The sequence below is a fragment of the Asparagus officinalis genome, chromosome 8, assembly GCF_001876935.1.
Source record: "Asparagus officinalis chromosome 8, Aspof.V1, whole genome shotgun sequence".
Taxonomy (NCBI): domain Eukaryota; kingdom Viridiplantae; phylum Streptophyta; class Magnoliopsida; order Asparagales; family Asparagaceae; genus Asparagus; species Asparagus officinalis.
The window spans coordinates 11,942,635-11,955,148 of record NC_033801.1 but is presented as its reverse complement, the minus strand read 5'-3'; the positions used below and the strand labels follow the sequence as shown (position 1 = coordinate 11,955,148).

The 12,514-nt window shown below is 37.6% G+C and overlaps 2 protein-coding genes across 2 annotated transcripts in view; both read right to left on the bottom strand.

Moving 5' to 3' along the window:
• The window catches only part of LOC109820864 (mitotic spindle checkpoint protein MAD2-like), a 7,233-nt gene extending 4,863 nt beyond the window's left edge, over positions 1 to 2,370 (bottom strand). The window contains exon 1 of the mRNA XM_020387059.1: positions 2,285 to 2,370. Coding sequence (XP_020242648.1) covers positions 2,285 to 2,370 — 86 coding nt within the window. The remainder of the gene's footprint in view (positions 1 to 2,284) is intronic.
• Positions 3,849 to 5,890, bottom strand: LOC109822955 (strigolactone esterase D14-like). The gene is made up of 2 exons (XM_020389231.1): positions 5,477 to 5,890; positions 3,849 to 4,608 (listed from the first exon to the last, which is right to left on the bottom strand). The coding sequence occupies exons 1-2, from the start codon at positions 5,827 to 5,829 to the stop codon at positions 4,152 to 4,154; spliced, it is 810 nt and encodes a 269-aa protein (XP_020244820.1). The 5' UTR covers positions 5,830 to 5,890; the 3' UTR covers positions 3,849 to 4,151.

Sequence of the window (12,514 nt, the reverse complement as noted above, 5' to 3'; positions counted from 1 at the left end):
CGGCGGAGCTTGAGTAGCCGAGCAAACTTGGCACTGCAAAGGAGAGAGAGGGAGAGAGAGATAAAGAGGAGATGAATGGGAAAGGAAAAAAAACAGAGAGAGAGGAAGAGAGATGCCTCAACGAAAAAAGAGAGAACAGAACAAGAAGAAGGGGAAGTGAAGAGTCTGGTAGCAAGAGAAAAAGATAAGGGGAGAAGGAAAATCTCATTTTCACCTTTGGTTAACAAAAGTAATTTATAATAAGCCCACCTAAGTCATTGAATACAAATTTTGGCTAGGAAAAAATTCCATATAACCCCTGCCTTATCATTAATAATTAGGAAGTCCAAAAGCTAGTATAAAAGAGTTATAAAATTTTGATAAATTGCTAAAGTTAGGAATAAGCTCATATGTACCATAGATTTTAATTAATATTGGTTATATTTGAATTTATTTGGCTTTAAATTATGAATTGATTTATCTATAATTGATATTAGTTTTATATATTCACATTATAGGTTCTGGTTGATATTCGGAAGAATAATAGTTTGAGAAAGTCGTGACCACTAGAGGTGAGTTCATTTCTCACTAGTATTTTTACAATATATAATTGTATGAGTACATAGTACTATACCACTAGAGGTGAGTTCATTTCTCACTAGTATTTTTACAATATATAATTGTATGAGTACATAGTACTATGTTTGAATAATTTTGTGCTTTTCTCACTAGTATTTTTACAATATATAATTGTATGAGTACATAGTACTATGTTTGAATAATTTTGTGCTCAAAAAATAAATAGTCTATTATTTTTCGTGTATATGAAAGTTAAATTTGATTTCATCTATTTCTGTTGTGGTCTATCCTATAATACGATGTTAGACTCGTACAAGATATGAAAAGCAAATTTGATTTTATATAAAACATAAAGTGAATTTGGCTCTCATGTAGTTTCAAATAATTATGGGTAGTGCTTTATCTGAATGTTTTTGATGAAGTATTTTTGAACGTATTTCTACAGTTTATCGGATTCAAAGATTTTTTGTGACTCGGTATCTAATAAAAATAAAGAAAAGTAAAAAATCTGTAAACTGTTTTAACTAGGATGAGGAGTTTTACCTTGTCCACTTTATTTAAAAATATCTGTAAATTCTGATACACAAGATATTACTTATTTGACAAGTGATTCTCGATGTTTTTAAACCCTCTAAAAGTCCACTATTGAGTGATTATGCCTGCCATATGATGAATGTAACTTTATTTGGCCCCTCTGTATTGGCCCCTCTGTATTGGCCCTTCTATATTGGCACTTATGAAATTTTTTCTGGCCCCTCTATATTTGGCCAGAAACCTATGGCAGTATTAGATGCATTCGATTCCCAGAAATTATCTGTTATATGGTGCATTTTACGCATTTCCATGCTACTGGGCTATTATTTGTAGCCTTAATGTGACCAATGAGGTGACTTTCACATTCATGAATAACTCATCGAGAATTAGGATTCTGACAATTGACTGTGAAATGAAGAAAATAATAACCCTCTTGTTTTGTGTAAAATAGTAGTTCTTTATCTTTCTTAATGACTACCTTGATTTAAAAAAAGGTTTGATTCTATGAAATGTCTCAGTGTATTCCGTTGGACATAAGAAAGAAAATATAACTGTTGCATTCTTGCTTGAAAACGACAATATTATGATATTTGGATCGTATTTTGCTATTTTTGAATTTCTGATGCAAAATTTATAGTCATTATTCTGGAAATTATTCTTATTATTATTTTGTTAGTTATCTAGGAACTCTAATGGGAAATATTCTTACTGAGCTTTATCTCACCCCGTTGTTTTTAAAAAATTTCAGATCCGGAGTAGCTTCATTCTAGACGAACTTTTAGTTATGGCGTTTTGCTGAGAGGCGTTATATAGAAAGCCTCCTTTTTGATGTTACATACAGTCAACAATGTGCTTTATTTTATAAAATGCTTATAACGGTGAGCTGGTGGGTTGTAAGTGTAGGCATCAAAATTTGCTTATAAGTTCCCACAAAAAGCTCGAAGCTGAGAGAAGAGGATGAACGTCACTATCCGAGTCACGTAAGATTAATTGATGTCGAAGAGCGTATGAAGTAATTCGACAAACCGTGTGAAGTAACGGAACTTCAGAATAACGAGGATATGAACTGATGGGGAGCCGCACTTCACTGATAAAAAGACAAAGCACCCTTCATATCTCGTCTGCTCCACATATGATCCAACTATAGGAGCTTGTAGATCTCCTCATCGGCTTTCCTACGCACTTGAATCACGTAATTCCAAGTTCAGACGATAAATATATGGCAGAAATGGACAGAACACGCGAAACAATGTTCCAGGGCCTCGGTGAGACACCCATAGGTGTCTCGGCCTTAGCCGAGACACCCACAGGTGTCTCGGCCACTACCGAGACACCGCGGGCGTCCGTAGCCCCGAAAACTGATTTTTTATAGTTTCAAGCCGTTTTTCGATGTTAACCACCTGAATTTGTTCCAACTGATCTGAACCAATCCTAGAACGTGATAAAGTGATTATGAGTGAGGATAAGAGTGAATCAGTCATTCTTATCCAAAAACAGAGGTCCTAAAGCCTATAAATACAGCCCCAAGGTCTTCATTTTTTGAGATCTGGAATTCTCGAGCGTTGGCGAAACCCTGCTGAATTGAAGATTGAAGGAGCACGAATTTCAGAAGAGAGTAGGAGATCGGATCGAGTTCTTCAGTACAGATAAGAAGAGTTCGTCAGATCTACAATTCCCGATTCTTTTCCTTGAGATTGCCCCCATTGTGGTGATCTTAAGAAGAGTGATTATCTCGCTGTTACCGAGATAATTGCTTCGGTTTCTTGATTCCTTCGCGAATCAACAAAGCTCCGGGTCTGATCTGATCGTTTGGTGGTCCACGGATATTAACGTCCTCGTCACAAGCCAAGATCCCACGCAAGCAGCGGGAGATAAACATCTGTTGCGTTTGTTAAAAAGAAAGTTATAATCTTTTGTTAAAAATCTTATAAAAAGACTGTTTCTTTGAGTTTGTTGTAACGCCCAAAGTTGTAATGAACTCATCAACGAAATCAACTTTCTCCCCAAACAGTAAGTACCGATTATATATGTATATAGTTGCTCTGAACTTCTATCATCAGCAGATTTATGAATATTTTGAGATAAACTATGTGATATGAAGTGCCAGGCTTGACTCGTGCATAAGACGTGTCTCGAGCACGGGTTTCTATTGTCGCGTAACCCGCATTATGAATTTTTCGATACAATTTCGGGACGTGACTTTATCTATGTATAGTTTTTTAATTTTATTTTATTAAATTGTTGAGATTTAGGTAGTTCATGTGGGTTAATATAGGATATAATTAGTATTTGAATAGATTCATATTTAGATAAAATATTCAAAAAAATCATGAAGTTTATCAATCTTTTTTTTAATTATTGAGCTATAGGTAGTTCACGTAAAATTAGATAAGATATAATTAGAATTAAAACAGATTAATATTTAAATAAAATATTCAAAATAATGAACGGTAATAATGATCATGGAAAGCTTTTCCCGTACTCATGCTTTTAAAGGGAGTATGATATTGTAGATTATTAAAAATTAAATATTGCCATAGTGAGCCAATAATTGTCTCATTAACTAGATTTATATTCTAGGATCTTTATTAGACTTCTACGTTGTTTATATTTATTAAATGTACTTACTTCTGATAGTTCTATACTTTTGATTTATACGAGGACCTTTGATTATTAGGAAATGTTTGTCTCGTTTCATTCTCATTCCAAAGGCTAAAGAGAACAGAAATAAAAACATCGCAGCAATCACAAACTAATGTTTTACACCATTCATCAATTCCTTTATTGATACCACTCATACAAACTACAATAACTTAACAAACCTACCATCAGTCTACATTCCCTTCATTACACCATAATTCCGAAATTATAATGTGGGTTGAAGGCAATAGAAATCTGCACTCATACAACATCTTTTCTAGATTTACGTGGCTGGTGAGAAATTTGGACCTCAATTTGATGTCATCTTTAATCCTTCCGGCTGCACCGAAACTTTAAAGTTTGTGATAAGAGCTGAGGATTATAATTAATTATATAGTCTAACAATTTAATGAGGACTTTTACATACATATATTGTTTCTACCATTTGTAAACATCAACACTCTCTCTATGATATTAATCAGCATATTAGGACAAGTAAGCTGAGGAAAATGTCCAACTCCCTCTATGATCTCCATTCTAGCTTTCACCTTCATCTTGCTCTGCATATAATTGGCAACTGATACTGGAACAACTTTATCATTAGTGCCTTGGATTATGGTACATTGTACCTCTATTTTCTCCAAAATATCTCTCCAATCACTTAGAAATATGGCTTTTGCAACTGAGAGTGCAGTTTCAGGCCTCATCCCTAAAAAGCTCTTGCAGAATTTCTCGATAGGTACAGGATCACTTGTTGCCATTGCAAGAGTAGCGAAATTCCTCGCCCATGTTGTAAAATTTGAAATGATAACGGAAAAAATGTTTTCGACTTCCTTTCGATCAAATCCTCCTTTGTAATCATCTGAATTTAAGTACCTGTATAAATATCTCAATCTTGTAAAATTTCCATTAAAAAGAAATAGTTTAAATTTCAGATAAAACCCGTCTGAACTAATCAATAGAATCAGAAAACATCCATGTATTTGTGATTTACAAATCTCCCCAATTTACAAGACTGAACTACATTAATTTGGTACTTAAGTTGCACTTTATTAATCTTTTGACGAAACTACCATCATCATTATATTCTATCATTAAGAGCGAAGTTTAAAGTTTTATTTGATTTGGATAAATTTCAAAAATACCTATAAATTAAAGAATCAACAAATAGGTGAATCTACATGCATGTACCTATGAAATTTACTTCATGGGATTTTTTTTAAAGTACCCAAAGAAAGAAAGTAAAGGATAAATTACAAGAACTACTCTCTCTAAGGTATGCGGGATTAACATTAAAGAAAACCCTCATGAGGTTTCAAGATTGACACAGATCAAAAAAATGAAGGATAAAGTGCAAAAACTCTCTAAGGTACGTAAGATTAAAATAAAACCCTTCTGAGGCCTCAAGAGTGACAACTTAATCACTATATTTCAAATTTTACCAAATTAACTTGGATGGAAAATTATAGTGTCAACTATTTATACTCTCGTGTAACATAACATGTACAGCTATATTGTTGATAATTGTTTGAGTGAAAATCGAATGTGAAGAAAGTAAAATCTCACAGTTAAAGACCTTAGGAGCACTTTCTGTGATTTACCCAAAATAAACTACCCACCACTCCAATCTTTGTTAATTTAAGCTCTTAAATCTTTCTATCATCAGCATCAGACACATTTATCATGTATTATCCAGTTCATATATAAAAACCCTAAAGAACTACTAGCTGGTACTTTTACTTACCTAGGAGAAGCTCCAATGAGCACAAGATGACTAAAAAGATCAGGCCTCTTAACTGAAGCAATGCAACCGATCATACCAGCCATAGAATGGCCAACATAAACCACACCCTCCATCTTCATCTCATCTAACAAAGCTATGAGATCATCCGCAAAGGCACTAAGCGAAGAGTATTTGGTCGGATCAAAGGGAGATATCAAAGGGTCAACTGAGCTCGAGAAGCTCCAGTTGAAGAGAAGAACTCGATTGCTTTGTGATAAGCGAGGGAGCACATAATCCCATATGGACAGACTTCCTCCATAACCATGGGCGAGAACTAAGGTTTTGTCACCGTTGCCTACTATTTTAGCATTCATGGTGTTTAATTTTGAGGTTAGAGAAAGAGAGGCGATGCAACAAGAAGAAGCATTCAGGGTTAATATAGGAGTTTTGATTGATTGATTAAGTAGGTTTTCGTTATAATCATGGTTATGTTAACATTATGAGATGAGACAAGGGAGGTCTCTTCGGAAAAGGATATATTTGTTTGTGGTTGTCAAAAAGCTAGCCAATGGAGTTATCTGGCACAAGTTGGAAAGTGTTGGTCGATGTTACTTATAAGATATTTATCTAGTTAGGGATCCCAAGTGGTTCAAGAAAAACCTATGTCCAAGTTTTTAGCTGATGATAAGTGGTATACTGAAAGGTTTAGTACGTGATTCTTATTTCTAAGCCAATCAAATGTGCATTGCTAACGTTCAATTACGCTGTTCCAACTTCGATCACAGAAGTCACTAATTAAAAACAAATTAAGTAGATTGATTGATTCAGCAACTGTACCAGGATCGCGATTTGTAGGATCAAGTTTAGTCAAGAAACGAAAAAATTTATAATTTTTTATATGATTAGAAACTCAGGTGCAGAAATTCTAGTGCAAGCGACTACGCGTTATATCTGTATATATAATGAAAATGCTCTATCGCATATTTTCCAACAATGTTTTATGTTTAGAAATATTAGTAGAGTAAACCAAAACACGTCACGATAACAAATCGACTCCCTTAAAATGAATGTGAAAAGTGAAGGATCACGCAACTAGTCCAACAATATCAGAACTCTTCAATTGGAAAAGATGCGATTCGTCTTGTTCAGATATTGACAGGACCCCAATACTTCACTAAGAGTCCAAAAGGAAGCTTTTCTAGTAATTAAGTGTGCGGGTCCCTGCTAGAGGGTGACCCATGCACATGAAAACAACCCGCTGCCGTCAAATAAATGCTCTTCTAGATTTTATTGGTTAGGTTTAAATCCTTAATTCTAAAGAAGCTATGAATAAAATGAGGCAAAGGCAAAGGAAAAGAAAGAAGAGGGGAAAAATAATCATCATATTTGGTAGTTTAATAAAGGTAATGAAGGGGAATTATTTCTTAGTTATTGGATTTGTATCATAATAGCCCAAAATCTTTCACTTCCTCTGCACATCAATTTGGAGGGAATCAAACTCTATGAGTTTAATGGATGTAAACTTTGTTACCTCCCTTTCCCTTCATTCCCTATATATATAAAATAAATCTCAAACAAGGCAGACTTATTTACCTTCCTTCCCCTACCCCTCATTCACTCTCATCCAAATAGGACATTAAATGTGGGATGAATCCAAAAGAAGGTGTATATGTAGGTATGTATATATGTATGTATATGAAGTATTGCCTGCAATTCTTGCTAACATATGGCAAATCAGTCAAAACTAGAAAAGAAGTTTCATTTGATTATCTAAATTTTTCATATCTCAATACTTGTATATCAAATACAGTGATTATTTTTATATAGGCAGTTCAATTAAATATTTGCCCCCTAATCTAAAATCCACTCTATAGTAGTTTCTAATTTACTCATAGATTATATAGGAAATATTTTCTAATTGTCTTAAATAGCACCAACCCTACTTATAGAGTTACTTGTATTCTTATTAAGATTAAGAGCATTTCAATTATTTTGATTGAGAATTATCTCAAGAAACATAAAAAGACCTAAAGAGGATAACCTAATGAGATGAGATATAGAACTTAGAGGATATGGTCATTAATATATTCATAATAATTTCTCTAAAAGTCAAATTTTCAATCCAATTAATCTTCCTGTTAATCTCGTGAATTCAATGACTTGTCTTATTCTGGAAATAATTATGTACAACTTTTTTGTCACATAGCTAAACAAAGACAAATGCAAGAGATTGTGCAGTGTACCTGGCTGAGTCCCATTTTGAGAAGTAAACCGATAAGGACCACAAACTCTCTCTCCTACTATTTAGTGCACACCTAATACTTTCAACTGCCTTTTTTTCAGTTTATAAATGCTCGCCGACTCACATCATCTGTCAAACGTCAGCTTACAGTTGGGCAGAATGAAAACATTTTTGGGGAAATTTACTGTTTGGCTTCTGAGTTAGGGCAAGGAGAGGGGAGTTCTTACTATTAGAAGTCAAGAGAATACAAATAGAGTTACAAATAGAGTTACAAATCTCTCACAAATCTCTCACAATTGGATGCAGCAATCCTCTCCAAAAGACTGCTCAAAATCATCCTTACTTAACCCTAATTAATCAGCTTTAGGGTTATATGTGAACTCAGAAACGAACCGGGTCAAAAATTAAGACCCAGCCCAAAATCAATCTGCGGTCGACCGCGGTGGTGGACCGCGCAGGTCTCGCGGTCGACCGGATGAAGCTCGCGGTCGACCGAACACCCCCGACAGAGAACCAAAATCCTACAGTCAAACTCGCGGTCGATCGTGACGGTCGACCGAACTGATTTCTCGAGAGATAATCGCCTACAGGGTCCCCGCGGTCGACCGCCACGGTCGACCGCCTTCAGCTCCGAATCCCACAGGCCTTCGTACACTTTCGCAGTCGACTGCCAGTCTGCCTGGCTGATTCTTCTGCTATTTTCCTACACTCTCTCGCCATTTCTTTAATTCTCCACCTCGGTGAATGTTTCTACCAAAACTGAACTGACACCAAATTATCCAATAGACCCTCAACAAGTTTGGGAACCAAACTAGAGCTGAAACCTAATCTACCCCCATCTGAATCAACAGATCAAACCGGATGCATCTAAAAGACTGCCTACGTATCCTCTTGCCCAAGGAATCAAGCCAAAAGTAGTTCACCCAAATGACCTCCAAAAGGCTCAACACTGAAGAATGTTCAAAAGCTTCAAACAATGACCAAATTTCACTCCTGAAACAACTTTGGTCAGCATATCTGCAGGGTTGTCATTCGTGTGGATCTTCTCCAATATGACGTCTTTATCATCCAAAACGTCACGAACAAAGTGGAATCTGACATCGATGTACTTCGTGCGCGCATGATAAACCTGGTTCTTCGCCAAATAGATAGCTGACATGCTATCACAATATACCCGAATGGTCTCATGTGTAATCCCCAAATCCTCCAATAATCCACGCAACCACAAAGCCTCATTCACAGCATCAGTCACTGCCATATACTCCGCCTCTGTAGTAGAAAGAGTCACTATGGACTGAAGTGTACATCGCCAACATATAGGTGCATCTGCCAATCTAAAAGCATAACCTGAAGTAGACCGACGTTTGTCAAGATCTCCAGCATAATCTGAATCCACATATCCAATACAATCCTGTCTATTCTTCTCATCCTTCTGGAATACTAAACCAACATCCACGGTGCCTCGAACATACCGTAGAATCCACTTCACGGCCTCCCAATGACCCTTCTCGGGGTCGTGCATGTATCTCGATACCATGCTCATGGCCTGTGACAAATCTGACCTCGTACACACCATTACATACATCAAGCTACCTACTGCACTAGCACCTCGTACACACCATTACATACATCAAGCTACCTACTGCACTAGCATATGGGACCTTCGACATATAATCTCTGTCCTCAACTAAAACAGGTGACATCAACGCTGAAAGCTTGAAGTGGGAAGCCAATGATGTGCTAACTACTTTTGCATTGCCATCAAAGCTGAATTTCTTTAACATCTTCTACAAGTAGCTTTTCTATGTAAGTTTTAAACTCCCTTTCACCCTGTCTCTCTCGATCTCCATACCCAATATCTTCTTTGCCTCTCCAAGATCCTTCATCTCGAACTCGGATGACAACTCCTCTTTCAACTTTCGAATAGCCGAAGAATTCCTGAAAGCAATAAGCATATCGTCAACATATAAAAGCAAGTATATGTGCTCACTATCTTGTAGCTTGTGCATATAAACACATGGGTCATATGGGCTCCTCGTGTACCCATGGCCAATCATAAAGCTGTCGAATCTCTTATACTACTGTCTCGGCGATTGATTCAAACCATAAAGAGACTTCTTCAGCTTGCAAACCAAATCTTCCTTTCCTACAGCTTTGAATCCTAAGGGTTGTGTCATGTAGATCTCCTCATCTAAATCACCATGTAGAAAGGCTGTCTTTACATCCATCTGGACCAAATCTAAATCCAACTGTGCCACTAATGCTAATAAAATCTGTATCGACAAATGCTTCACAACAGGTAAAAATACCTCGTTATAATCAATGCCCTCAAGTTGTGCATACCCCTTGGCAACCAATATGGCTTTGAATTGAATGTATCTAATAGAAGATCTCTCCTTCTTCACATATACCCACTTGCAACCTATAGCTTTCTTACCCTTAGAAAGATGTGCAAGTGTCCAAGTGTCGTTCTTCTGAAGAGACCGCATCTCCTCCTCCATAGCTTCACTCCACCTGATTGAATCAGGGCTAGACTCTGCCTCCCTGAATGTTGATGGAACCATATCATCAACGACCTCCACTGATAATGCATATGCGACCATGACATCATTATACCTAGTTGGCCGACGAATTACTCTCATCGGTCTATCTGCTACAATGGACCCCTGAACATGACCCTGTTCTTGAGTCCTATAATCCATTGTATCCTCTATCTGTCTGGCAATCATCTCATCTCCTCCCAGTGTCACTTCTGTAGGAGCCTCGATGGATACAATGCTCTCTGGAGTGGGTGGAGTCACATTATCCTCCACCTGCTGCGATATCTCAACTGTCTGGTCTCCCTCCACCTGCTGAGGGACTCGAGACCTCATCATGTACGCCTCATCGAATGTGACATCTCTGCTAATAACTATCTTCTTGTCCTGTGGATCCCATAACTTGAAGCCTTTCACTCCATCTCTAAATCCCACAAAAACTGTTTTCCTCTCTCTCGGATTTAATTTACCATCACTGACATGGTAATAAACTGGACACCCAAATATCCGAAGCAACTCATAGTCACTATCCACTGAACCAAACCAACGCTCCAAATGAGTCTTCTCGTCTATCGCAATGCACGACAACCTATTCACGAGATGGCTCGCATAAACCAACGCCTCGACCCAAAAGGATCTAGGCAATCCACTCTGCGTCATCATACATCGCACCTTTTCCAGCAAGGTATGGTTCAATCTCTCAGCCACCCCGTTCTGTTACGGTGTCTCTCGAACTGTAAAGTGTCTTCTAATGTCGTGATCCCGACAAAACTGCTAAAACGGATCACTCTTGTATTCTCCATCGTTATCTGAATGTAGAGTCTTCACCTTTCTACTTGTCTGCAGCTCTACTTTCTTTTTCCACTCCACAAAAATAATTCAGGACCTGATGTTTATGCTTCATAGGGTATACCCAATTTCTCCTAGAATAGTCGTCAATAAAAGTGACAAAATAGTTGGCCCCACCAAGAGACGTATTCTTTAAAGGGCCCCAAACATCTGTGTGAATATAATCCAATGTACCTCGAGTGTTGTGAACAGCGATGCCAAACTTCACTCCAGTCTTCTTCCCGAGTACACAATGCTCACACAGCTCTATCTTGCAGGTCTTAGCACCTTTCAGTAGCCCCTATTTCGCTAATGACTGTAAGGACTTATCTCTTGTGTGTCCAAGTCTCATATGCCATAAAGTGGTAGTGTCCTCCTCTGTAGTGATAGAAACTGCCAGACCCCCTGCAACTGTCTTGCCTTTTAAGTAGTATAGGTTGTTTTTCCTGACACCTCGTATCACCACCATAGAACCATTTGTGACCTTCATTGTAGCCTCCTCTAAGATCACTCTATATCCAGCTACCTCCAAAGTCCCAAGAGAAATGATGTTCTTCATCAACTGCGGCACGAACCTCACTTCCTCCAACTCCCTAATCACTCTGTCATGCATCCTAATCCGGACTAAACCAATACCACCAATAGAACATACGTGGTCATTACCCATAAGCACGACATCCCCTCTTTTTAGCTCCTCAAAGCTAGAGAACAAATCTCTCCTAGGGCAGATGTGATATGTAGCTCCCAAATTCATCATCCACTCCGTGGAATCAGCATAGCAAACCGACGGTAGTGCAGGACATGAGTAGCCTGAAGAATCTGAATCTGAATGCTCATCAATAGCTTTTGCAACATTCACTTCTGAAGCCTATGCAGCTTTCCCTTTGTTCTTCCTGGCTTTTTCTTTCTACTTTGGGCAGTCAATCTTCCAATGTCCTTCTTCTTTACAATACCGACATTGATTTCTACCAACACTCTTATAGGCACTCCTATTCTTTGACTTTGAGCGGTTGAACTGGTGGCGGTTTGGATCACAGTCTCGAACAGTTAATGCATCTCCCGATGCCTTCTCGGAAGGTTCACCATCACTCTTCCTCAACTCATAATTTATCAAGGCTGAGGTCACCTCCTTATAGCTAACTGTAGTTCTTCCATTGATCATAGTTAGAACAAACATACAATAATCATCCTCGGGCAACGAACACAAAAGTAATATCGCGTTGTCTTCATCCTCAACTATGATGTTCACATTGGTCATATCTGAAAGTAGCTTAGTAAAATTATTGACATGCTCCCTGATGGAAACTCCCCTCTTCATCTTGAACTGGTAAAACCTCTTCTTTAAGTAAAGCCGATTCTCAATGCTCTTCGTAAGATACTTCTCATTGAGTGTTTCCTACATCTTATTTACCGACGTCTCGTTCATTACATTATAAATAAGATCCGGCGTCA